The sequence below is a fragment of the Schistocerca americana genome, chromosome 1 (genome assembly GCF_021461395.2).
Source record: "Schistocerca americana isolate TAMUIC-IGC-003095 chromosome 1, iqSchAmer2.1, whole genome shotgun sequence".
NCBI classification, from domain to species: Eukaryota; Metazoa; Arthropoda; class Insecta; order Orthoptera; family Acrididae; genus Schistocerca; species Schistocerca americana.
Window position 1 is genome coordinate 605355494 of NC_060119.1, and position 27567 is coordinate 605383060.

At 40.2% G+C, this 27567-nt stretch overlaps 1 protein-coding gene across 8 annotated transcripts in view; it reads right to left on the bottom strand.

Annotated features, from left to right (window-relative positions):
* The window catches only part of LOC124607049 (histone deacetylase 6), a 325114-nt gene that overhangs the window by 225264 nt on the left and 72283 nt on the right, over positions 1 to 27567 (bottom strand). For all 8 annotated transcript variants that reach the window (XM_047139236.1, XM_047139241.1, XM_047139228.1 and 5 more), the window contains 2 exons: positions 23790 to 23973; positions 18339 to 18436 (listed from right to left, as the gene is read on the bottom strand). In XM_047139236.1, coding sequence (XP_046995192.1) covers positions 18339 to 18436; positions 23790 to 23973 — 282 coding nt within the window. The remainder of the gene's footprint in view (positions 1 to 18338; positions 18437 to 23789; positions 23974 to 27567) is intronic.

Here is a 27567-nt window from a genome sequence, read left to right on the forward strand (position 1 = left end):
CTTAAAATAACAGTAATTCCTACCATTTCAACTCTTCTCAAAAGACTTTATAATAAAAAAATATAGGCATTCACAACCAAGACCACAATCCTCATCATCATGTTGCATTAAGTTAGCATCATCATCCATAACATATAAATATCATGCACACAAATTTCAGTCACATTATCTTCTTACCAGTCCTTAAATTGGCCCTGTACATGAAATAATTTACCACTCTAAGACAACCCTAATACAACAAACAAGAATTTGTTTTGTCTTCAAACCCACTGACACTGACAAAAGCCAAATATTTGTAATTGCTCACATCTTGATTGTTTTGCTTAACACGGCAACAGCATGAAGGTGGCAAATAACGAGTGTCAAATTACTATCAGCAATTTCAGTGGAACTGCACAAAGTAGGCACGAGCAATACCATCTATATTACGTAAATAAGAAATTATTTTGCAGCAGAATGTCGGTTTTCATGAAGAGATCATGTAACACTTTGGGTAAGAAGGCAGTAGTCTAAATTCGACAGTGGCAGGATTGTGGCATTTCGAGATTGCAAATAATCGTTCCTCAATATTGCTGCTCACACTGCACTTCCATTACTTTGACAGGCATATATAGTATAGATGGGCTCAGGATTGTAATACTCAGCATCATGCAGTATCTCAGCAGTCCCCTGTGATTAGTGTCAAAAAAGAAAGACATTGTTTGTGTGGCCATCCAGGATTGTACAGCCATACCATGAATCTTGCATCAGGAAATGGGATCCTGCTGCAAGAAAAGTATCCACACAGACAATGCAACAATGTCTGGAGTACCATGGACTGTCAGTACGGTGACCGTTATTGCGGTATCCTTTGACAAGGAAGCAGAGAGATACATGCCAACAGTGGAGTACCCGACAACACTGGACACAGGAGTGGCACCACGTTGTCTTTTCACCTGAGTCCAGGCTCTGCACACAGTTTCACAATATGTGTGTGTGTGTGTGTGTGTGTGTGTATGTGTGTTTGTGGAGGCTCCAAGGAGAATGACCATTGTCATAATACATTCCTCCTTATCATATAGGCCTAGCATCTGGTTTGATCATGTGAGGCACCACTGGATACACATCATCATCATCATCATCATCATCATCATCATCATCATCATTTCTGGTTGTCATACTCAGTAACTTGGACAGCAACTATACTGTATTTTATAGCAAACTTTTTCCAAAAAAAGTTCTTGAAACAGAGGGAATTATACGAGTAGTAGAGTGGTGCTTTTTAGGAATTCAGAAAGACAGCAAAATTACTTATTAGGTATGTAAAAGTTATATTTATGGTAGTTGTGAAAAAAGTGGTATCTGCTAGTACTTATTTTCAATTAACCCAAAAGAACTGGATTCATACCACAGTTTCATTATGCCTGCAATGAAGAGCAGCAATGTAGTTTTTTAATTCCTTCTCTATATATATATATATATATATATATATATATCCCACAACATTATTTTCATCACTGTCATCACTATTTTCAGGCTCAGATAACACATCATCATCTTCATTTTCACTATTCCACAACATGTCATCTCAAAATCCGTCAATGGCACAAGAAATTTCAGTTTTTTTTTTTTTTTAAACTCTTCTTAATAATAACAACATTACTTTTCTCCCACACATGGATCCACTCACACGTCGTCTGTATTGATCGTTTCCTTATCTTGCCTCCTGGAGTCATCTGCTGAGATCTCACCGCCATCCTTTCTGAATACAGGTGTCGAAGATGTTCTTTGAAAGGTTTGTTGATGCTGACAACTAAAGGTTGAAGAATGGAGGTTAAACCTCCAGGGATGATGACAGGATGGGACTTCATACATTTCAATTTGTACTTTACAGCTCCCACAAGGTCATCCCGGAAACTGTCTAGGTCAAAAAAGGACTTCTTTTGTAATAATGCCCCTGGTCATCTTCCTCAGACTTTCTCCAAATAATCCGCCATCAAATCTGCTGTCATTCAGTCCTTTTCCTGAACTCATAAGTAAATTCCATGTGGGATATTGGTAATGTCATCCTACTAAATATGGCATACGGTGGAAGTTTATTGCCGTCTGCTGTAGTGCACATCACTGTGCCTCTTGGTTTCTCCACTCCTGCAATCTTAAGAAGTACACTTTTCGAGCCAGATGGAGCAACATTGGTGTTATGCGACATATCAAAAAACATTGGCGTCTGGTCAGCATTACCAAACTGGAAGAGCAAATAGTCTCATTGCTACAGCACTTATATTACGTAACAATGGAACTCAAGTGCCTTATCTATGTTGTCTCACTGTAAACGCTGGTATGAAGATGGTCTCCTTCATAGACTAAGATTATGCCATCTCTTAAAACAAATCACCCAACCAATGCTTGCTATAAAATCATTTTGTCAATGTTGAGCATGGCAGCTATCTCGCAATCTTTGTTCTGACTCATATTGTAAGAGACAGCACAACCACTGCTCCAAAGTTAATTGACATATGCAATTACACCATTAACAATTTCGGGATATTTCCCTGTTTTAGGCCCCCAGAAAGATTTGGAGCTTGCTTTTGCAGCCATGAGTTTATATTTTTATCTCCGCCAATACTGTATTCAATGAGGATCACTGGAGAAATGTCTTCCAGCAGCTTTCACTCAGTTGTATCAGTGTAAGACAAAACATTTAATTTAAATTTTGCTGTGTAGTCTGAATATTTCACTATTATGATGACTTATAACAAACTGACCTAGAAATACATCTGCAATTTCACTTGTCAAATTTACTGTATGTTGTGACAATGGAATGTCAAGTACCACTGTGTCCACTGTTGTTCATTGTCAGGTCATTTGAAGGCCACTCCATTAAGAATGAACCAGGAGAGGGAATTGTGTGTGATATTAATAAAATAATTTTTAATGATGAAAAATCTTATGAGAGGAATATGCAAGGGGAAGCTTATGCCATAAAATACAGTATGTCTTTGATGTTTTGAGGCCAGTCTTTGAGGTCCCCGTGACATCATCTTTCAGCAAGATAATGCAATATCACATGTTGCCCATGCTATACAGACCTAACTCAATATGGAGGGTGTTTGACTGTTGCCCCGGCCAGCACATTCTCCAGACCTCTTACTCACTGAAAACATACGGTAACATGTTTGCTGAGACAGTTAAACTCTGGCACAGAATTGGAATAATGATGTAACTGTATCTGTCAAAATGTTTAAATGTATGTGAAATCTTATGGGACTTAACTGCGAAGGTCATCAGTCCCTAAGCTTACACACTACTTAACCTAAATTATCCTAAGGACAAACACACACACACTCATGCCCGATGGAGGACTCTAACCTCCACTGGGATCAGCCGCACAGTAAATGACTGCAGTGCCTTAGACCGCTCAGCTAATCCCGCACCGCAACTGTATCTGTCATCCACGCTCAGTTTGACCCAACACTCGACCAGGTTAGAGCCATTATTGCTGCCAGAGCTGTCAGCTCTGTGCACCAATTTTTGCACTCTGAATATTTCCAAATCACCTACTCACGTATTCTTCCTGCTAACTGTATACACATAGTAAGTAAAATTTGTTGTTTGCTAACCTTCCTGATGCTGGAATTTTAATGGTCAGCAGTGTACTTAAATTGTGTTTCTGATGCTAACAGGATTTAAGGATATCACATTAAGAAAGTTTACACTTCTGTTATGTCCAAGAGACCCCAAAGTAACACTGATCCTTGCCAAAGGATGTCCTGTTGAAGCAGCAACATCCACCGTAAGACCACTAACACAATTGTGACTAAATATTCAGAATGTCATGTATAGCACTTTTCAAGAGAAAAAGGGAGGAACTAGCATAATCAAACTGAAACAACACACAAAATGAACTTGGGTGAACCAGTTGGTAAGGGTTTTGAAGGGAAAAAAAGCTCTAGGCGCACAGCTGTTTGTTGCTGTTTCTGTTGTTGTCTGGGCTATGGACATACCTAAACGGTCATCGGCATCCAGTCACTAAGATGAAATTCCTAATAAATTAATCACATGGTAAAATGTGTGGATTAAAAGTAATAAAAGAGCAAAATTCTAAAAGCGACTAAAGATATAAAACTGGCAAAAAAAAAAAAAAAAAATTATGTGAACAGCTACAAACTAGAAAATTTTTAAATCTTGGGTGTTACAGCCTAGTCTGAGGAGCTAGTTGTACCATCCTAGCACTTTTGGACAAAGATGCAAAGAGATACAAAAATGTTTTAGAGGTATGACAGATTTTCATCACCCAAAATAGAGTGGGCTCAATGCAACAGCCACCCATGCGACACTAAACAGGAAGCAAACCCCTTAAACGTTACAAGCTGATGTTCACATGCCACAGCCAAGACGCTGGTGGTCTTCTTAGCAGAAGGTGAATCACGTCATATAATGATAGCAGTTTGCTATCACTAACTTCCATTCACCCAATTATGTACAGTATAACCTTCTTCCCTAAATATACTAAGGCAATGGCAGGCATCATGGATGTAATGGACCGCTGGAAACATGTAGCGAAAGGTTTTAGTGTATGCAAAAGTGCCTGAGCTGCTGAAGAATTTTGTAGTTTAAATACATCTCGTCTGCTGCAGTCCCTTCAAGATTATATAAAAAGCTGTGATGTATTCAGTGAAATTATTTGGTAAATAGATCTTGACAATACCACTGAGACCAAATTAAATTGGCAAGTAAATGGAGTACAGGAATAATATGTCAAAGGTACACTTTTATAACGGAATATGGAGTAGAATTTCTTTAAGCTGCTGCAGATAAAAATTAGTTTTTTGAGTATTCATGTTAGCAGTCAACTTCGCCCTCTCGTGCAGACTAGAATCTGGTCCAAAAATCAGACTGGTCTACCACCGTGCAGATCAAAAAATGCTGTATCGCTTGTGAACATTTGATGAATGCCATTTCCTTGGGGGGACACTCAAACAGGCCAAATATTAGTGACTGTGGTCAGACAACAACCCATATGAGCGATAGGCCATTAAGAACAGACACCTGATGGTTAATGGCAGTTTCAGGGCAGAGGCTGGGGATGGGGACAGGGCTAGTACTGTATGCATCTGTGACCAGCCTAAATGCCTCATGTAGATAGTGTCAGTCGTCTTTAGACATGCTGCCCTGCTGATCCTGAACCCAGCACCCATAATAACCTTCTCTCATGTGAAAACTTGAAAGAATTGGAGTCAGAACGCTATATAGGCTCCCCACAACCTATGGTCTAGTCACTGGTGCATCTAATTTGCAATTGTCTTAGATATAGAAACCAAAACAATTTATAATTGAGCATTAAGTCTAAAACCCCGATTCAATCTTACACTTTCAGAACTAAGTACCTCACAGATAATGCAAATAGATAATAAACATTTCTTGAATAGTGAAAATCTATGTATACAGACTTCTCCCTGTAAAATTTAAAGTCTATCTGCTCTGTACAGCCCTTCAGTCTGAAGAAGGTACTTGCATTTGGCAAACAGCAGTTACAGGATTGGTTGAGGGGCAAAACTGTCCATCTACAACGAGCACCGCATTGGTCTACAAAACAAGGCTATTATGCTGTTAATTAAGATGACATCAGTAGTATCACTCAGGAAAACACCTCAAACACAATCTGTATACTCAACAGCAGAGGGAATTAACTTTGTCATGTAACCAGAAACATCCATGTTCCAGTTCAAAGTAGTGCACTCTGTTGTCTTGCATCTGTAAGCACTGAACGTTATCACAGCAAGAATCTTTGTGGGAAAGCAAAATTGTTTGCTGTTAGCAGCCATAAATTTATTGATCAGAAGGAGAAAAGTACAATAGCGCAGGTGAAGATGGTGATGGAAGTTCTAGAGCAGAACACTGAAGTAAAGTAAGTTAATGGTATTCACACTGAAAGAAGTTGGTTAGGATGCCAGGAAAAATTAGACTTAGCCTCCAAACTAAAGAATAGTACAAAGCAGCTATTACTACTGCAGCATCGTAAGTCGCTCTCCTTACTACGGTAAACTAGTCTTGCACTCTGGCATCTGAATGCTCAATTTTAAATAGCCAGAATAAGCATCGAAATGCTGCACAGTCTGAAAACTCACTTTACTATGACGAATAAAAAGCAAAGTGCTAATGATACTCCAATGCTAATATGGATAAATACTGTAACTATGTAATTTGTTGCTGAGGTGTTTTAAAGGGATTTCTACCCAGATTTTGATAAAGACCTCCAAATTCCTGTATAAAATCGTGGTGTCCCTCCCCCTACCCCACTCAAATTTCTTGGAAATGTGAAATATCTTTTTAATTTAAATTTCTAATGACACTGTTTTACAGTAATGTTGCAACTCGTGAAAATTTTCTCAAAAGGGACGTAAGAACAGGGGCAAATAATGAAAAACAAATTATTTCATTCCATCACAGCCCCTCAGTTTTTCAAGTAGTTGTTGCGTCTGGTACCATTCTGCACAGAATGTGTTATGCCAAGTGGCCACAACAGTTCCTGAAAGAATAACAATATGTATAACAAAAGTGTGTCCCATAACTGGGTGTCTAACAATACTATTGATAATCACTCTGAATACGAGATCACATTGGAGCAGAGACGACTATTATCATGCGAGGACCCGTGAACTGGCAATTGTACCACCATTACTTATGCAGTGAGCTCCATGTGCAATAGGCGAAGTCCCTCACTGTCGCTAGGACATTGAACAGTAACCAACAGTTTGTTGCCCTTTTGACCTTGTGGATGCCAAGTACTTCAGATATTCGGCAGGTTGGCCATATTATTGGTGACACAGACACAAAACAAACTTAGGCCCGAACAATCTATGAGCTGTTACTGTACACACTCATTTCTGACTCACTCTTCTTTGAATATGGATGGCCTGATTCCAGCTAACTAAGCAGACTGGGATTTTAAGACATGTTCTTCCTGTAAACTGTATGAATGTTTGTGGATTAATAAATATTGGTATACAATCCCCCACTGCCTAGACCTAAATACTCAATAGACACTGATTAGGATTGTAATAAATGGAGAGGCAGTAACCAGAAGGCAGACAGGATGAAATCCCACAGCTGATTTTGTTTGTGTTATGAATTTCCCACAAAGATGTAGCAAAGAACTTAACATCATGCAGACCTGACACAGAACACGAGGCTTGCCCAGTAATTAATCTGGAGTAATTATTAATCTCTGTGGGCTAAAGAAGTGATGGGCAAGTGAGGTTGTCAACCCGACCAGTCAGGTCCAGCGAGTTGCAATCAGTTGTGCAGACCCACTATCAGTCAGGTTGATTTTATATATACGTGTGTGTGTGTGTGTGTGTGTGTGTGTGTGTGTGTGTGTGTGTGTGTGCAGAATGAAGCAACGAATGAAAATCTGTACCAAGGTCGAGATTCAAAGCCGGCTCCCCTGCCCACAAGGCAGATGATTCAAATTCCCATTCACACCTATGTCCACTTTGTATCCCTCCCACAACCCATCCCCTCCCCCCAAACTGGAATAGCAATTCACAGACTCTCCAGCTATATCGAAATAGCACTTCAGCATCACACAAAATAGGAGATCCTGCCTGAAACCAGGGAATAGGTGCTTTAATCAAATTAAACCTTTTCAAGCATCACACATCTATGACGTATATATGCAGACTGAAGAAACAAATTAATTTCTGTACCACGGCCCAGATTCGAAACCGGGGATCCTGATCACTAGACTGAGCTGCTATTCCAATACAGTTGGACAGACTTTGCAATTATGTTTGAGTCAGGAGGAATATCAAGCGGGTTGAGGCATGAATGGGAATTTGGATCAAGAAGCAAGACATGCAGTTGTGCAAAGCCAGCGTGCAGGGTTCGCACAGGGGTTAGCGCTTCTGCCTAGTGAGCAGGAGACCCACATTCAAATTCTGGTCTTGGTACAAATTTTGATTCGTCGCTTCCGTCTGCTCGTATGCATCATGGATGATTGTGACTTGAAAAGGTCTCAGGAAACACAGTTTCATTTGACCGTGAAACATGGGCTGGACAAACAAACTTGCAGCATGCAAGACTGTATTACAGTAAAATGCCACATTAACAGAGCCACTTTTAAGGAATTCCTGCCTTTAACAAATGTTTCTGTCAGTCCCAAGGAAATTTCCGTAAGAACTATTTTACTGAAATTTAGTTTTAACAAAGCCAGCTTAAACATAACATCCTCTTTTAAAGAATAGCAGTTCGCCAAGCGAGGTGGCGTCATGGTTAGCACACTGGACTCACATTCAGGATGATGACAGTTCAAACCCACGTTTGGCCATCCTGGTTTGGGTTTTCCGTGATTTTTCCCTAAATTTATACAGGCAAATGATGGGATGGACCCTTTGAAAAGGCACAGCCAACTTCCTTCCCTTTCCCTCCCTAATCCAATGGAACCAATGACCTCAATGTTTGGTCACCTCCCCCAAATCAACCAACCAAACAGTTCGCAACGAAATCCTGTTATGAAACTAAAACCCATTTTCAAATGAACTGCAATAAACTTCTAACAGAGAACAATTCACAATAAATTCTCATTGCCAATAAGGTTGTCATAATATCTGGTCAATAATTACAAACAAATTCCAATTTCTGCAGGCATGTTGTGATGTGGCATCATAGGAGACGTTGCCATTAGGTCCCAGTGCACAAGTTGATCACACTGTGTGTTCTACAAAGTGCTGAATTCTACATTGTAAAAGTTTTGTGAAGTTATGGCAACCAAAAAAAGCATTCCGGAGATAATCGGAATATATATATCTCTGTGTGTGTGTGTGTGTGTGTGTGTGTGTGTGTGTGTGTGTGTGTGTGTGTGTGTTTCTTTTTTCCGAGTTTATGTGCACTCAACAGCGAGGTTATCAGTGCCCATGCACATAGTAAAATAAACAAATGTTGATAAAATCACTGAAATTGTTGCACACAGTAAGGATGAAACTACATAGTGACACTCAGACAACAAATGGTTCAAATGGCTCTGAGCACTATGGGACTCAACTGCTGAGGTCATTAGTCCCCTAGAACTTAGAACTAGTTAAACATAACTAACCTAAGGACATCACAAACATCCATGCCCAAGGCAGGATTCGAACCTGCGACCGTAGCGGTCTTGCGGTTCCAGACTGTAGCGCCTTTAACCGCACGGCCACTTCGGCCGGCACTCAGACAACACAACTCAAGACAAAAAAAAGGATAAAAAGTGCTATACGAGGGATTAAAATGTTAGTAAAATGACCGAGCAGCTAAAACACAGGCATAGGGAAATGAGACCAGCTGACCACTTACAAAAACATGGGTGAGCCAGTCACCTTGCTACCACATTAACACTATATCACTAAATATTAGGAAACATGCTGCTCAATTCACAACACTTTAAAATTCTAACCACACCCATTTGAAGGTCACGTAAAATGGAGTGCACATCTGTTGGACAAATCTGCCTCTGCCCTCTGGTCTGAAAACAAAACACAGTCTAATAAAATGTGGTGCACTGTGATCTGTACACCAAAAGTACCACACACTGGATGGTCCTCTTGCTGGAGCAAAAAGCCATGCATCATAGGGCTGTGGCCTATGCGAAGAGGAGTAAGAAGGACCTCGTCCCATCTACATGGCTGGAAGGAGGTATACCACAACCATGTTGTGGGCTTCACTAGACGGAGCATACTGTCTATCACTTCCTGCCATTCATCCTCCCATCGACACATGACACTGTACATCAACAGCAAGGTGACAACATGCAGAGGGACACCACACCAAACTAACTGAGGAATGTGACACACCACCTTGGCTGCTACATCCACCCTTTCATTCCCTGCAAGACCCATGTGCCCTGGCACCCAGCAGAAAGACATCTCTTTCCCCTGTCTCTGTAGTTGGAAGAGGGCATCCTGGATATTCTGAGTAACTTTATCTGCTGGAAACAAGCATTGGAGCAAGTGAAGGGCACTCAGGGAATCAGAACAGACAGGGAATTTACAACTCAAAACACGTCTCATCTGCTCCAGTGCCCGCAATATTGTGTACAATTCCAAGTCATAGACAGTAAGCCTTGAGGCAGTCGGACCTGAGGACACGAACAGGGAAAATAATTGAGCAACCAATGGAATCCCCATGTAAATACAGCTGCAGAGTTAAGGTGCTAATTTAAGACTAATGTATTGCAAATATACGCAGGAGTGCCACCTCTGCCGTACTGCACTAAATCTAAAATTACTTTGGGTCTCTGCAATAAGCAGGGTGGCAGTTGGTTAAAAACCCGGATTTAAGCCTTTACATGCCCCACACTAAGGGACTCCAGCACACACTTCAGACACATCCCAAACATCCTTCTTGCCTGCAGATGACTGGTAAAGAAATGTTACATTGCTGGATGAGCAAACAGTATGTTACGCAGGGGAAGTTGGAATAACGAGGAACTAACACAACTGTTGTCCTTCGGGAAGCTGCCGCTGGATGGCTACTGGCAGTTCACCAGCCTCGGCACAGAGGCAGGGTATGGGGCTGATCCGATAAGTGCGCTTAACCAACCTGATCCCCTCACGGTGTACAGTGTCAACGACCTTCAGTTACAAAGGCCTCGCAGGGCCCATACACTGTGCACCCATAGACCAGCCTTAATCGCACAAAAGCCCTATAAAAATGGAGCAGTCGCACCCTGTCTGCACCCAACGGCCTGTGGTTAAAACACTTCAAATTTTCAATATTTTCTGGGCCTTGGCCTTCAGGTCCTTTGCGTGTGGTAACCATGACTGTCTGTAATCAAAAATGAGGCCCAAAAACCACAGAGTCTAGCAGGGAGGATGGTGTTCCACACATGCAATTCAGGTAAATTAAAAATACGACAAGAACGATTAAGATAAACACACATGGATTTCTCTGAAGAAAATGTAAAACCAGTCTGTGTTGACTACTCCTCCGGCCTCTTCACTGTAAGTTGCAACTGACAAGTTGTTGTGGCAATATTGGGGGAGGAAGAAAAAACTGCAAAATAATCCACAAATAAGGAGCACTGTACAGGACTCCTTACCACAGATGTGTTACTTCCTATGGCTGTGGCAAAGAGGTCAACACTTAAAACACTGCTCTGAGGAATAGCATTCTCCTGCTTGAAACTATTTGGCAGCACCTCACCAGCTATGTATAGAAAACGCACTTTGATAATAAGGATGAAATCAAGGTGGGGAAATGACCACAGAAGCTCCACTGGTGGAGCTACCCTTGAATAATGTGACTCCATGTAATGTAGTATGCCTTACTACTATCAAAGAATACACCTACCTATACAGCGCTGTTTACATAGGAAAGCCTTCTGGATAATCGTATCTAGGAGGCTCAGGTTGTTGACAGTGGATTGACACCTTCCGAATCCACACTGAGAGTAACTCAGGGGCTGCCTGGTCTCTAACATCTACACCAGATGATGGTTAACAATTTGCTCCAAGGTTTTTCCTACACAGCAAGTCAAGGCAACACTCCCGTCACTACTGGGCCACATTTGGTCCTTTCCTGGTTTGAGGAGAGGTATCAAAATTGCCTCTCTCCATGAGTTTGTAAAGTGGCCTGTCTGCCATATCAAATTAAAACGTTATAAGACGCTTGTTTCAAGGTCCACAGCACGCTGAATCAGATTTGGCCAAGAACAGGTGCAGTATCAGGAGCTTCATTCAGTGCCAAATCAACTCCCTCATGGAGAATGGGCAGTTGCAGCACTCTGAAGTGTTGGACCGTAAGTCCAACTCACTCCTTATCATGCTGGCTTTGTAATAACAGAACACTAGATCCTGGCTGGCAGTGGCAGTAGTAGTTACAAAATGCTCTGCCACTGCTTGCATGATGTGGTGTTTGTAGACACTCCTGATTCAACAATGCTGCTACAGGTAGCTGAATCTCTTTACCAGAAATCCTCCTGATGGCTTACAGTACTGTAGCAGAACAAGCAGAACAGTTGACAGGGTCCAAGAACGCTTGCCATGACCTTTCCTTGCTACCCTTGATGATGTGTCGAACCTTTGCACTTGCTATGTGAAAGGCTGCGAGAATTTCAACTGTTGGGCAGCACTTAAACCACCACACACCTGACCTGGATTACTGAACAGCACTCATAAGTCCACCAACGAAAACCTGAAAACGTGGCCTCCTAAGATGACAAACGGGCTTCAGGATGGAGAAGTCAGCGGCTTGGTAGATCACTCGTGTGATGTGGTCCACCCACTCATGCATACTGTGGCATAGTTCAAACACAGCCAGCTGACTGAACAGTGTCCAGTTGGTCCTGCAGATCATCTATCATTACTGTGTCTTTTCAGAGAGAGTGCCATCCTATAGGTCAACCCAGAGTGGAAAATGGTCACTGGAATGAAGATCATCAGTACTTACCACTGAACAGTGAGCAAACTGTGATCCTCTGACATGCGCAAATTTCAACTGCAACTACTTGCAGGTCAGTAGCCAGGGAGAGAGCAGGGGAGTGGTGTGTGTACAAACACAACGACCACTCCCTTGACCTATTCCTCAGTCAGGTCATCCTTGTGATGGAGGGCACAGCCCCACATTACAGGGTATCAGAAGCTTTAAAATGCGAACACAAGCACATGGGGTGATCGTGTGCTAAGAGTTTCAATCCCTCCACATGTGTCCTGCGCCTACAAATGTACCATTGTGGTCTGGGTTCCATTTATCACAGGTGTAGCATTTTCATCCTGTCTTTCCAATGGTGAGGGGAGCCTATAGTGGGCGGAGACAGTATTGGGGTGAGATGATTGCCCCATGTCGACATGAAGGTCCATCAGCTCTGAAGAAGGCTCATGAGAGATGTCAAAGAGGGTAATGTCGACACTGTCAGACTGTCTGACTCAATGGTTGACACTTTGCCTTTGATTTTTTTGCGCTGGGTAGTCTTCAGAGCCACACCATTTTCTGATATTCTAGGGGGAGACAGGGGCTTCTAAATAGTTGCAGCAGCACAAGTACATTGACAAATGCGCATACTACTGCTGACACTAGCAACCTCCATTTTTTGGCAGCATCTGATTTTTGGACTGGTTGTTTAAGAACTGAAGCAAAGGAGGCAGCGACCATAGGCAGCTGCATGGTGGTCTAGATTTTTTGGATTCACCATACACAATGTGTTTTGTTGTTTTTATCTCTTCGATCTTCCTTTCTTCAAGAAAGACACTGTAGTCCCTACTACAGACGGGGATAACTCGAGCAGTTTAGACACTTAAGAGGAGATGTACAACCAACTCCTTCATGAGCATTCTTACCGCATTTGTCACAAGTGGTTTCTCCCTTACAACCACGAGTAGCTTGCCCAAAGCACTGGCATTTTGAAAGGTGCACTGGGTTAGGGAAACACAGCCATATGCTTAGCAAAAAGAAACCTGCCTTGACATGCTCTGAAAGTTTCATGCTATTGAAAGCAAGTATAAATGAATCTGTCTGAACCAGACTGCCATTCATCTTTTTCATTATATTTCGGAAGTCAACAATGCCTTCTTGGACTCCTTCAGCTTTCAGTTCGTCTTTGGGAATGTAGACCACATCCCTGCATCTCACCAACACCTTTGCTGCTGTTCAAGGTGGTATGGAGCTCAGTCTCAATGGCATATTCCTCAAGGCTTTTGGTTTTCTGCAGGTTAGTTGGTTGTTGGGAACTTGAGCTTTTGAGCAACAGTGTCCTATTCCGCAACCACTTGTTGCATATCTGCATTCACCTCTAAAACCTTCTGAATGTAAAAAGGTGAGGAGAGAATTTCTACAGATCCATCTCGGTCCCACGAGTAGCTAAGAAAATAAAAGTTCGCCTAGACTAGACAGAGCCCCATATGCGTAGGTAAGTCTTATACAATTGAGGTGCAGAAAGTTCCCCAGAGGTTGTCTGCTAATGATTGTTCCACCTTGACAGCCATGCATTCCATCAGCACACAACAAACCTCGAGAGTGAGGGGAGAGAGAGGGAGAGAGGGAGGGGGAGGAGAGAGAGAGAGAGAGAGAGAGAGAGAGAGAGAGAGAGAGAGAGAGAGAGAGGGAGGGGGGGGGGGGTTACCATCCTCGGACATTCAAGCCAAGTTCCCCATTACCTATGACACACTACGCTCCACTGCCACACTGTACAGTTGTGTAACTGAAGCATGCCCAGAGCTTACAATACAGAGAACTGGTGACACTCACTAGTCACCAGCTCAGAAACCCCCAGGTCACCAAGCCCATACCCAGAAAATGAATGCTGGGCCCCTGAGGGTGATGATCAGAATATTAAACTCTTTGACATGACAAAGAGTTACAATCTGGTATAGTTTTCTTTGTGCAGTATATACTGAAAAATTTGCAGGCATTCCTGAGTCCTGAAATTCAATGGCCATCTGCATTAAAAAGGGAGAACATTCAGGCTTCGTCATTTAAAGGGGGTCAACACACGTTAGTTTAACTGTGCAGCCATCTGTTCCATTTAAAACATGTACATTTATCTGAAATTAAGCAGTGTACACAACATTCTGTTTTCCCTTCAGTTCTCTTAATTCTGGGGTTCTGTGCAGCATTTGTGATGATCAAGTGACAATGGGGAACAGAAAAGAAGAAGAGCTGCAGTTTGTTGTGTGGTTGCGGGTATATTGCTTCCTTAATTCTTTCCAAAAATCAGATTGACAGTTCTTTATTTTCTTCACTAGAGCATCAAGAATCACATTAGGCTCCAGAAGCTTTTAGTTTTTATATATTAAAACACTGTAAGCAGTCGTAATTGGAACATGAAACATATACTGTATCCCAATATTCATGAATATTCCAGAAATCTTCAATAAAACTGGAAAGTGTATCTTCTTTTGCATGGAGGTAACGATGGCAGCAGGTTGAGGTTCAGATGACTGGTAACGAATAGAATAGACTGTGAAAACTGAACTGAAGGAATTGCACAGTTGCTTAACATGATACACGCAGACAGTATATTGCTCAAATATGATGTCACAAGTAATAAGCTGTGCAGCTAAACTGAAGGTGTGTAGGCTCTTAAGGACTTATAAACCATCCTCCTATAAATAAGACAGCTTCATGAAATGCGAAATTTATCACAGGAGAAGATCCGCAAAATCATCCCAAAGTGTCTTAACCTCTTTTACCAAAATTTGTGTGAAAAAAAGTAAGGCACTAGACTTCAAGAGTATTGAAAATTGCAAGACGAATATTTTGCAATGGCTGATGAGTGCAGAAATATTTTCAATTATAATGGAACTGGGATGTTATTTCCATCAAACATACAGGCCTAATTTCCCTAGACAGAAAAATGTCAAGGAGATGAGGAAAAGAAAGCACAACATTTCAGCTATTAATAATGGGAACATTTTAAACGCCCAGACGATCTATAACATTACAACACTACTGTACACCTATAATTTTGTGATTTTGTTATCGCTGCCAGGCTGACTACTCAAATTTGCACAAAGTTTCTTAGGACTTAAGGAACCAAGATGGTTCTCATTACTAATGGATACCCTTTCACATCCAAAGGCAACAACATTCTTCAACAAATGTTGATGTGTTTCTTCCTGGTAACTGTACAAAGTCAACTGCAGCTTCTACATCTAGGCATAATTCTTCCTGTGAAAGTTAAGTAAAAATGGCTGTTTTCTAAAGGTTCTCAAAAGAAAGGATGTAGTGAGAATTTACACGCTATGCACATTTTTGTTGCTGCTGGGAATGCTGTAGCACAACAGACTCTGTTGAACCCTGCTCCCTTTGGGTCAGTAACAGTTTCTGAAGATGATGATTTCCCTGAAGGCTGTCAATACAAATGTGACATTTTACGACGTTGCTGTGATGCTGACAGCCAGACTTTTGTGCATTAGGTAGATGTAAGTGACTGTCTGATACTTTAATAAAGCACCAAGCACGGCTAGTGAAAGGTTGGGGGGGCGGGGGTGTACAATGAGGATGATTCAACTGCTCAAAGTTTTTTTTCAGATGTCATAAACTATTTTTCCCCATTCGGTGTAAATGAGTTGATTCTAGCTAATATCAACCAAACAGAGGAACAACTTTTTCTAATGATTTTTTACTGGCAGGAAAAAGCAAACTACAATTCTTGATTATTTCATTCAAGAAATAAAGGACAATATTTTAGGATTTTTCCTTTTCATGTAATCATATTTTAGTCTTTTGGTGGAATAAAGCAAAATTTGAATGTAAACTAGATCTTCTTCACTCATGATTTAACATGTAACTTTAAAATGAATGCCTACCAAGTCAGTGAAAAGTTGTTGCATTATTATATATTTTAGGAATTGCTAGATAAGTCATGTGCACGTGCAGTTAAAGTGTCGCAACTATAGGAACTAAAAATACTAAAATTGTGATTATGATTTCGTTGGCATACTGGAGCTGAACTTTTATTTAAGAGAGAAAAAAATATTTCAAGGAGTAGCTGTATATACACAAGAAATTACATTTCATCATTTGCTATCTTCCCTGATTTTGCAATTTTAGTGTTTATTTTTAATCGCCGTATTTTCATCGCTACTGGGACAGTCACTGTAATAGACAGTAATTACAATATACCTACAGCTCTCTTTCTTCTGTGGAATGGAACTGTGTTTCTTATTTGTTATTGGTTTTTCTTATTTGCAAATAATTCTAATTTTTTGATTTCTTTATGACAAATGGGGGAAAGGAGATTTCTAAATACTTTTTTTTAGTGAGGCTCAGTTCTTGATTAGATAAATTCCCTCTTTTGTGAACAAACCATTTTGATCCAAAATATTAACTACTCTTCTTCCAGTTCTGTATCATGACTACTAACCTTATCGTGGATAGGATAATACACTTCAAATGTTCCAGCCAAACCAGATGCTTACAGAACACTAGCTAACACACTGAATCATTCCAGTAAGGCATACGCGAGATTATGGTTATTGTGTTCCTGACCAATCCCGAACAGAAGTAGGGGGCCTAGTAAAGTTCAGTACACCTAATCTACACAAAACAGAGGAATCTGTCACAGATGCTCACACTGTAGCACCACCTGGAACACTTAACAGGTTGAGAAGATAATTTTATAGAAATGCTAACACACACACACACACACACACACACACACACACACTCTCTCTCTGACACAGTTTGGAGGTAGTTTTTCTAGTCAACTGCTATATACTGGTCACTCTTCTGTGGATAACATTTTGTTCAACTGGTATTACCGTCCTATGGTAGTGTCTTAAAGTTAAGCACAATTAAGAAATTAGGACAAATATCCTGAACAGGGTTTTGGAAGGGTTACAGACTAAGGTAAGTCACAAAACATCTTTCATTCAAATCCCTGAAACATGCATTTAGAAATATTCTGAATTCAGAGAGAGACATTTAGGGACAGAAACAATACCACAAAAATGTATTTCACAATAACGAAACTGTTGTTACTATAGGTTATCTGTCCTGAGCTGACTGCAGTCTAATTAAAAAGAATTACACCAGATGCGTTTCGCTTTTATTTACATACATCTTCCTTAGTTATTGGTGTTTCTTTACATAATCTGCTCCTTCCCTTCTTGCTAGCAGTGGTTGGTGTCGACAGGCTTCATTTCACATCTGCACTTGGCAGTTTTTGGCATTCTGCAGTATTTCCTTAACTCAAGAGTTAAGAAAGGCAATTGTAAATAGTGCAGTGCAGGAAATACTGCAGAATGCCAAATACTCCCAAGTGTGGTTTCAGTTGTCTGAGATTGCAGTCATCTATGTGAATTGCATTTGTGTGAGTGAGAGTGAGAGTGAGAGAGAGAGAGAGAGAGAGAGAGAGAGAGAGAGAGAGAGAGTCGTCTGTTTTTGACAAAGGCCTTACTGGCCAAAAGCTTTATTTGTGACAGTCTTTTTGTCGTGCAACTCAGCATCTCCACTATACGGTTGGTAGCAACTTTCCCTTTCATAATATTGTTACATTCCATCCTGGATTTTCCACTGTTAGAGCTAGTCAACTGCTTTTTGTTATCTTTGACTTAAAAGCCGAAGCAAAACAGAAATTACCCTTTTCCTGCACTGATAGCTTAACTGCTGTTTTTGATTAAATATTTATGACCATTTACAGTGAGTGTACAGTGTATCACCTCACTTTTTTGCTTTTGTCTATAAAAAATATATTCATATGAAGTTCAAAATGTACGTATGTACAATTCACATGTATAAAAAAAAAGGCATTGGTTAACTCAGAAATGTGGTGAGAGTACGACAGATTTCCACAAAACTTCATGTTTTACCAAAGGTGTCAAGTGTCACATACTGTCTGAAGTAATGAAAGCACAGTTTCCAAAACCAATTCAAGGTGTTCATACCTGATAATTGCCATTCCATTTTGAATCTTCTTTCTGCATACTGCATCAACAATTTCAATAGCACAGCCAGCAGCCAGTAATGAAAGTTGGTATGTACTCTACAAAAGTTTGACAGAATTACTAGATATTTCTAACAAAAGAAAAAAAAACTATAAATTGTGAGACGGAACTGCTGGCCAGAGTCTACCTTCAGGAGGCGGAATATCATTACTGCCAACAGATGTACATAAAAACACACAATGCTATCCTGGCTTTCATAAATAACAGTTCCTTGCTAGGGGAGGAAAGAGGGGGGGAGGGGGGGGGGAGCTCAGGAAAGAAAAAAGTTAGACAGGATTCTGAGTGACCTGCCCTTCAATTTGAACTTTCCTCTACCTCCCTTCTCTGCTCGCCAGGGAAGGAACTATTATTTCAAAAAGCTAGGATAGTGTCACATATTTTTGTATGTGCCTACTGACAGTAATGATACTTTACCTTCTCAGACGACACGATGGCCAGCATTTCTGTCTCACAATTTTATAGTTTACTAGATATTTACTTGTGGAAGAGATATTTGTGGAGCATAAGTGCAAATAAATATTGAAACTAAGTATCCATAAAACAAAGTAAATATTAATCATACATTGTTAGCAATATCAGTAATAGAATTCTTACGATACATAAAACTGGAAAAGATGCAATAACATTCATGTGTCACAAAGATATTCATAAAAACTTTCAACATAATTAGAGAAAGGATAGATTGATATACACTATATATGGGAGACCTTTAGTAGCAGACAAGCACAACAAAAAGATTGCTATACACTTAAGCTTTCAGCTAAAAGGCCTTCTTCCAAAGAATCATGAAATAAAATTTTTTTATGTGAAAAAATGTAATGGTAAGGCAGCTTTGAAAACCAGAATTTAGACTGCTAAACATTTCAGGTGCAAGTGTGATTTCCATATTAATATTGCAAAAATTGGAGAAATATAGGAAAATAAGGAGATGTGATAAAACTGAAAGAACCAGAGGTTGTTAAGAGTTTCAAAGGAAGTAATAGATATCAATTTGATGAATAGAGGAAAGGAATGCAGAAGGTGAGATAGGCAGCTTTGAGAGATGAGAAACGGTGAAGGCAGCAGAGGATCAACTAGGCAAAAAGACAAGGCTCAGTAGAAGTCCATGGATAACACAGGATGTACTGAACTTAATTCAAGAAAGAAGATGCAAAAATGAAGCAAGCAAAACAGGACACAGACATCTAACAAATGACATTCGAGAAGTGCAAAATGCAAGGCAAAAAAAAAAAAAAAAAAAATATCTGGTGGACAAAGGCAAGACAGCACAAGATGACTTGACTAGGGAAAAGGTAGATGCTGCCTATAGAAAAATTAGACACATTTTGAGATAGAGTACCTAGTGTACAAATTTCAAGGGCTCAGATGGCAAGCCAGTACTAACCAATGAAAAGAAAGCTGAAAGGTAGAAGGAGTATACAGAAGGGCTAAGAAACTTGAAGATGATAATATAGAAAGGGAAGAGGAAGTACAAGAAGGTGAGGTGCAAGATGTGATACTGCGAGAAGAATTTGATTGGTCATTATGAGACCTATGTCGACACAAGATTTCTGGAGTATATGACACTCCCTCAGAATTTTTTAGATTCTTGGGAGAGCCTCCTATGACAAAACTATTCCACTTGATATGTAAGATATGAGACAGATGAAATAGCCTCAGACTTCAAGTGAAACAGAATAGTTCCACTTCCACCAAAGGCAGGTGTTGACAGTTTAGTAAGTCATGTTTGTGACATACTGATAAGAGTTATTTACAGATGCATGGAAAAACTGGAAGAAGAAAAGTTTGTACAAGATCAGTTATCGTTTCAGAGAAACAAACAACTAACCTTAGACATAATAAATCCAAAATTATGTTTGTAGCATTTCTAGATCCAGAGAAAACTTTTGACATTTTTGGTGGACTACATTCTTAGAAATTCTGTTGTCCAAGAACATGTTCTCCTATAACTTTTCCTTTTCTTCTTTACCCTACTATCATATTCCAATCCGGCCATCATTATAAAATTTTCTGCCTCCCCTGAACTTTCAGAATTATTATTCTGATAGTTCAGGGAGCAGAAAATTTATCTCATCATACATTCTTCCAATTCTCTCATCATTTGTGTAGTTATTAAGCATATAAACTTGTACTACTATGCAGATGAAGGCTACATGTCCATCTTTGCTATTATAATGTGTTCAACATCCTGTTCTTTGTAAATTATCTGCATTCCTACTTTCTTATTATTCATCATCATCATCATCATCACAACATCTATTCCAGCATTACCCTTACTGCTTTCATATTTACAACCCATAACTCACCTCATCAGAAGTTCTGTTCTTCTTGCCAATGCATTTCATTAATTCCAACTATATCCAATTTCAACCTGACCATTTATTTTTTTAATTCTATGACCTACCTAGCCCATTAAGGGATCAAACATTACACATTCTGGTCCCCAGATTGCTAGCTTTGTTTTTCCCAATGTAACATCCCAGACCAGAGATCCGAATGGCGGGAATTATTTCACCTCCAGAATATTTATCCAAGAGGATACCATCATCATTATGCCTTGCAGTGGAACTGCAAGGACTTTGGAAAAATAATGGCTTTTGCTCCTTTCCTTCCGAACTGTTTGCAGTACTAAAATAACAAAGCCCTGCTGGTTAATGTGACAAGATCAGACCAGTCAACTGATAGGCTGTTGCTCCTGAACTACTGAAAAGGTTGCTGCCTCCTGTTCCAGAACCACAAGTTAGTCTGGCCTCTCAACAGAACCCCTCCATTGTAGTTATAGCTGCAGTACAGCTATCTGTATCAATAAGGCATGCAAACCATCCCATCTCAACAAGGTCCATGACTCATGAAGGGAATCCTAAGTGGGACAAATATAAATTACTTACCCACAGCAAATAGTCTAGCAGTGATAACAGATGAAAGTCTAAACTGTAGAGCAATAAAGTGCAAGAAAGCATTGGCATCTCTCTACACCCTCATAAAATATATTTAAAAAAAAAACTCTTTTTCATCTGAAGAAGAAACCTCACTTTTACAAATGCTTGTACTTCCAGCTATTAATTACAGCAGTGTTATTCTGCAAGGCCTTTTCAAAAAAAGTCACTGCTCTTCCAGATTCTGACTGATGATGTAGGTCTACATACAATATATCTACAACATTAAACTTTTATTATATTTCAAGATACTGTTCACAGCTATGTTGGCTAAGTGCAAGCAAGAGCACTAATTCCCACATACTGTGTCTTTTTTACTTTCTTATTGATATATACAATCCCCCATATGTCTTCTCGACCTTGGCACTCTTGGCTAAACAATGGAAAGATTCACTCTAACCAAGATAAAGCTTTTCTATACCATTACACCACTCAGTTGCCTTCTTCAAGTTCTTTTAGCAGCAGGAACCTGATTCTGGAATGATATTTCTTACAATACCAGAGAACTAAACAACAACTCCAATTTCAAATGACAGCTAATGATGTGTGTAGCAGCAGCAGCAGCAGCAGCAGCAGCAGCAGCGGCAGCAGTCATCTTATCACTATTAGTTCTTAATCAGAACTACTATTCCAAATGGCATTAGATACATCAATTTTTCATTTTATTGCTATAATTTCAACACAATGCATCCATTTAAAACTAACATCATTTTTTTAAGTAACCATGATTTAGAAAGGACTATATACGTAAAACCCCAATATGATGTAAGAGGAGGGCTGACGGTCCTAATCTAATCATGTTAAAACAAATAAAACATAAATACAACTGAAGTTCCCAGAATGAGATTTTCACTCTGCAGCGAAGTTTGCGCTGATATGAAACTTCCTGGCAGATTAAAACTGTGTGCCGGACCAATACTCGAATTCGGGACCTTTATCTCTCGCGAGCAAGTGCTCTACCAAGCACAACTCACGCCCCATCCTCACAGCTTTACTTCTTTCAGGAGTGCTAGTTCTGCAAGGTTCGCAGGAGAGCTTCTGTAAAGTTTGGAAGGTAGGAGACGAGATACTGGCAGAAGTAAAGCTGTGAGGACAGGGTGTGAGTCGTGCTTGGGTAGCTCAGTTGGTAGAGCACTTGCCAACGAAAGGCAAAGGTCCCGAGTTCGAGTCTCGGTCCGGCACACAGTTTTAATCTGCCAGTAAGTTCCACAACTGAAGTTGTGAGATCAAGTCATGAGTTGAGGATGGATAGATCAGTCAGTACAAGCACTGCCGCTCAATCTGGGTCTTGAGTCCTGGTTGGTACACAGTTTTAATTTGCTAGGAGTTTCAAAATAGCGGATGGAGGGAAGACATGAAGATATTCTTCTCAAGTTATAATTGTGTCACAAATATTGAAATTATTTTTCCTTACTGATTCTGTCGACAAGTACTGTAGAACAGCTGGGTATCAACTCTTTGCAGTGGAAGTGCAATAAACTGCAAGCTGCCTCTGTACAGGTCTGGCATCACGAACTCAACATTTTAAATATGTGGACATAGTCGGCAGCAGGTGGGTGACACAAAGAGAAACTCACAGAAATAACTTCTATTGGACAAAACACATTGTTTCATTCAGAGGAGAAAAAAAAGAGCCGATTTTAGTACCTCAGTCAATGGAATAAAAGGTTGTCCCAGGAATTACAAGAAATAATACAATGATTGAGATTTTAATAAAGAATAAAATGCCTGTAGTATTTATAAAGTAACAGAAACTGTTAAATTTTCACACATTCATAGTAATAATAAGTATAAGGGAGGGAGGGAGGGAGGGGGGGGGGGGGGGGGAGAATGGTAGGACACAAACTTCACTGTAAAAAAATAATGCAAGGCTACAGACAAATAATGTTATTGGGTTTATATATCCCTATCCTCAGCATCCTGCTGAGCCTTTATTGAGTCAAATAGTGGTCCATCCTGAGGGACACAGGAGAGTCAAGACCATGAGAATAGTGTGTGCTCAAGGCCTGAAATAGGAGACGTTGAAGGGAGCTGAGGTATGAAAAGGAATAATGACTCTTGAGACCAAGAAGGGTTGTAAATCAGTGGTACAACTTCTAGTCAGATGGCTACCATTTTTCTTAGAATTATATTGTCACCTATTTGTGGCAATTAAGTGTAGCACAATTCATTTCATTAGGATTAATTTTAGTAATGTGTGGATCTCTCAATCTGCTACTTAGAACAAAGAAGTACCTACCTAGTTTTCTCTCTTCATACATTCTCTTTCCAATTATAAATGTACACACTTAACTACAGTCATTAAACACAGAGAAGCTTTTAAACTATTGTTTTAAAATGATTATGACAAGACATCAAAGATATATGTCTTGATCTCAGTTTGAATAACATAGACAATAAGCTCTGATTCACCTAAGACAGACACAAATAGGACTCAAAATTATGACATACTCACTGGATGAATATAGATGGCATCGTATTTGGAGGATAACTTCTCTAGGGATTCCTCATCTTTACAGTTCTCTGTTGCTTTGAGAATCTCTATATGTCTCTCTTCATGTTTGTATAAGACTTCATATTCTTCAGCAGTTCGCGGAGTAATGACAGTACAACGAGAAAGAAGGCCAAGTTCTTCACACCTGCAAGTAATGAAAATGCAATTCCATGACAAATATTAACTTAAAACACAAAATCTAACAAATAAATCTTTAAAATAGCCTTATACCCTGGAAGACAAATACAAACATACTCACGAAAACAAATTGTCATCTTAATGTCCACACAAACAAAATAAACTTTTCTACAATCCTTATTACTATTCTTTCTTCAACAGACAAAGTGCTGGATCCAGAATAGGAAGATGGAAAAGGTAGCAAGATAAATGATGAATTATTCAGAAACTCTCAATACATCAACACATGAAGCAAACAAATTCACCATCTACATCTACATCCATAATCTGCAAACTGCTCAGTGAAATTCATGGCAAAGGGTACTCTCAACAGTTATTAGGGCATCTTCTTGTTCCATTCACATATGGGGCATGGGAAGAACATCTGAATTATTAGAACAGATGCACTAAAATAGCTGCTTATAACAACAAATATTTATTTATGACAGACTGGTTTGCATTTATCGCCATTGTCAAGCACTTGTAGACTAATGTGACATCCATATTACGTCATTAGTGAACTGTCTTATAACTGTCACTGTTTTAATAAGATGGTAAATGTAAGACAGTCCGCTAATGACATAATACGGATGTCACATCAGTCTAGGTATACTTGACAATGGCGACAAATGCCGAAACGATCTGTCACAAATAAAGATTTTTTATTATAAGCAGCTATTTTGCTGCATCTATTCTAATGATCATGTCATTATCAGACATGTATTATGCTGCTGGCCCTAAACAAGAAGAAAAAAGAATGTTTAAATGCCTCAGTGCATACTGTAATTAATGCACTCTTGTACCCATGATCTCTATAGGATTGATACGCAGGGAATGTTAGTATATTCGTACATTTATCATTTAAAGTTGGTTCTTGAAAATTCGTAACCTTTCTTAGGATACTTTGCATCTATCTTCAAGTGTGCATTGGTTTATCTTCAGATTAAGATTCAAAAACAGGACAAAAATTAAATATAACATTCAAAAGCAAAGTTCTCAATTTATAAAACCAGATACATAAATGAAGCATGCCTTGGAAATAGTCAACTAGCAGCGTAACTGTAAAAATTTAAAAACAGAGACAGAGTTTAGAAAACATTACAAACTTGAAATGTCTTTATAGAAAATCAATCAACACACATATTAAAACATTACTCTGAACTAAAAATAATAAGAACCCACGGTTTATACATAAAATAAAAACGCTGCATTCACATCAAGCTCAATTCTTGCAACTCAGTCACCACTGTGACAGATGCTACTGCATCTCAAACTTTTAGTGCAGTAATTTTCCTTCAAAACCTCAAACAAAAGAGGAGGAACTGTCATGCTAAACAAGGATATAAGTAATAACACAAAAAAGAGAATGAGATAACATGTTTTTACTATTTGAATATACAATTCATTGAATATTTCTTGAAAGATTAAAGGGTATCCCAACCAGGCTCAAGCACAGGCAGCTGCCTTTCATTATGACTGCTCTTTCAGTTGAGCCCTCTGTGGATGTCTCATAGGTCAAATCACATCATCAACCTGACAGTTTCACTTCGTATCTTCTACATTTAACAGAGGTGCCCCAATCACACTGAGGCTATAGTCAAATCAAACTCCTTGGTAAATTCTTTTTCTCGAGAGTAATGGTCCTGGATATCTGGTGGGCTGAGCAGGAAGTGCTTGGGTTTGATCTCAGCTTGTCACACATCTTAAATTTTTCATAAATGTTCAAAACAATGGCAGGCAAGTTTCAAGAAACATGGCCCTGTTGTTACAAATGCTCACAAATTTAAAGTTTGCTTGAGTCTGGTTGGCAACCAGTTTAAACTTCCAAAAAATATTCAGTGAATTGTATATTTTAAAAGTAAAAACACTTCATCTCATGCTCTTTTTTTTAAATTTTATTAAATATTCACGCATCACACCACAAGTGCAAATCAAGAGTATGTCCACACTTAAATATGACATAATCTTCTTCACAGAATAAAAAACCTATTCCATTAAAATGTAGTATACTGACGTAAGATCAGAGGTTGATTGATTAATTGAAGAGTATGGGACCAAACAGCACGGTCATCAGTACCGCAATTCCAAAGTGAGTTACAGCTCCCTGCCACCATTGGATAAGCAGTTGCCAGCAGCAAGTCGTATACTCTTAGCTCACTTATTTGTTACATAGTTTAATTCTTAATTTCTTTGCGTGTTTTTGAGTACTTGCATTGTTTAATTCATAAATTTCAGGTTTATTATAGTATTTGAGAGTTGTAGCACCGCGTTTTAGTACCTGAATAGTGTAAAATCGTTTAGTCTCCTTCTGCCGCTGAGCAGTGTGTCAGCAGTACGCAAGTAGCAGCATTACTGCATTTACTAGGCAATCTTGTATTTTAATAACCATTTAAATTTTGTGTCGAATTGTTTGTGCTCTCTGTAGATTAGTTCAGACATTCTTTGCACTACAATATTTAGCATGGATAGGGACTGCGACTGCTGTGTTTGGATGCGGGCTGAGTTGGCATCCCTTCGCTCCCAGCTTCAGGCAGTGTTGCCTCCAGTCACACAGCTTAAGGCTGTTACCAATGGGCATCACTGTGGGGGTCCGGATGGGGGTTTGTCGGGGAGAGCCAGCTTGTCCCACACATCCCCCGATCTGACTACGCCTGTGGCTGAGGGGGATACAGCCCACATTGAGGCTGACCCCTCACCAGTGGTAGAGTGGGAGGTCGTCTCAAGGTGTGGCAGGGGGCAAAAGACATTCCGGAGGGCTGAACAGAAGGCCTCTCCAGTTTGTCTGACGAACAGGTTTCAGGCTCTGTCTCCGGCTGATACTGATCTTCGGACGGACATGGCTGCTTGTCCTTTTCCAGAGGTTGCCCCTCAGCCTGCAAGATCCAGGTGGTTGCAGAGGGTGGGCTTACTGGTAGTTGGGAGCTCCAACGTCAGGAACGTAATGGGACCCCTTAGGGATATGGCAGCAGGAGAAGGGAAGAAAACCAATGTGCACTCCATGTGCATACCGGGTTGAGTCATTCCAGATGTGGAAAGGGTTCCTCCGGATGGCATGAAGGGTACAGGGTGCACCCATCAGCAGCTGGTTGCTGATGTCGGCACCAATGATGTGTGTAGCTATGGATCGGAGGAAATCCTCTCTGGCTTACGGCAACTATCTGATTTGGTGAAGACTGCCAGTCTCGCTAGCGGGATGAAAGCAGAGCTCACCATCTGCAGTATCGTCGACAGGACTGACTGCGGACCTTTGGTACAGAGCCGAGTGGAGGGTCTGAATCAGAGGCTGAGACGGTTCTGCGACCGTGTGGGCTGCAGATTCCTTGACTTACACCATAGGGTGGTGGGGTTTCGGGCTCCGCTGGATGGGTCAGGAGTCCACTACACACAGCAGGCAGCTACACAGGTAGCAGGGGTTGTGTGGCGTGGACTGGGCGGTTTTTTAGGGTAGATGGCCTCGGGCAAGTACAGAAAGGGCAACAGCGTCAAAGGGTGCGGGGCAAAGCCAGGACATGCGGGGCCAAGCAGCAATCGGTATTGTAATTGTAAACTGTCAAAGCTGCGT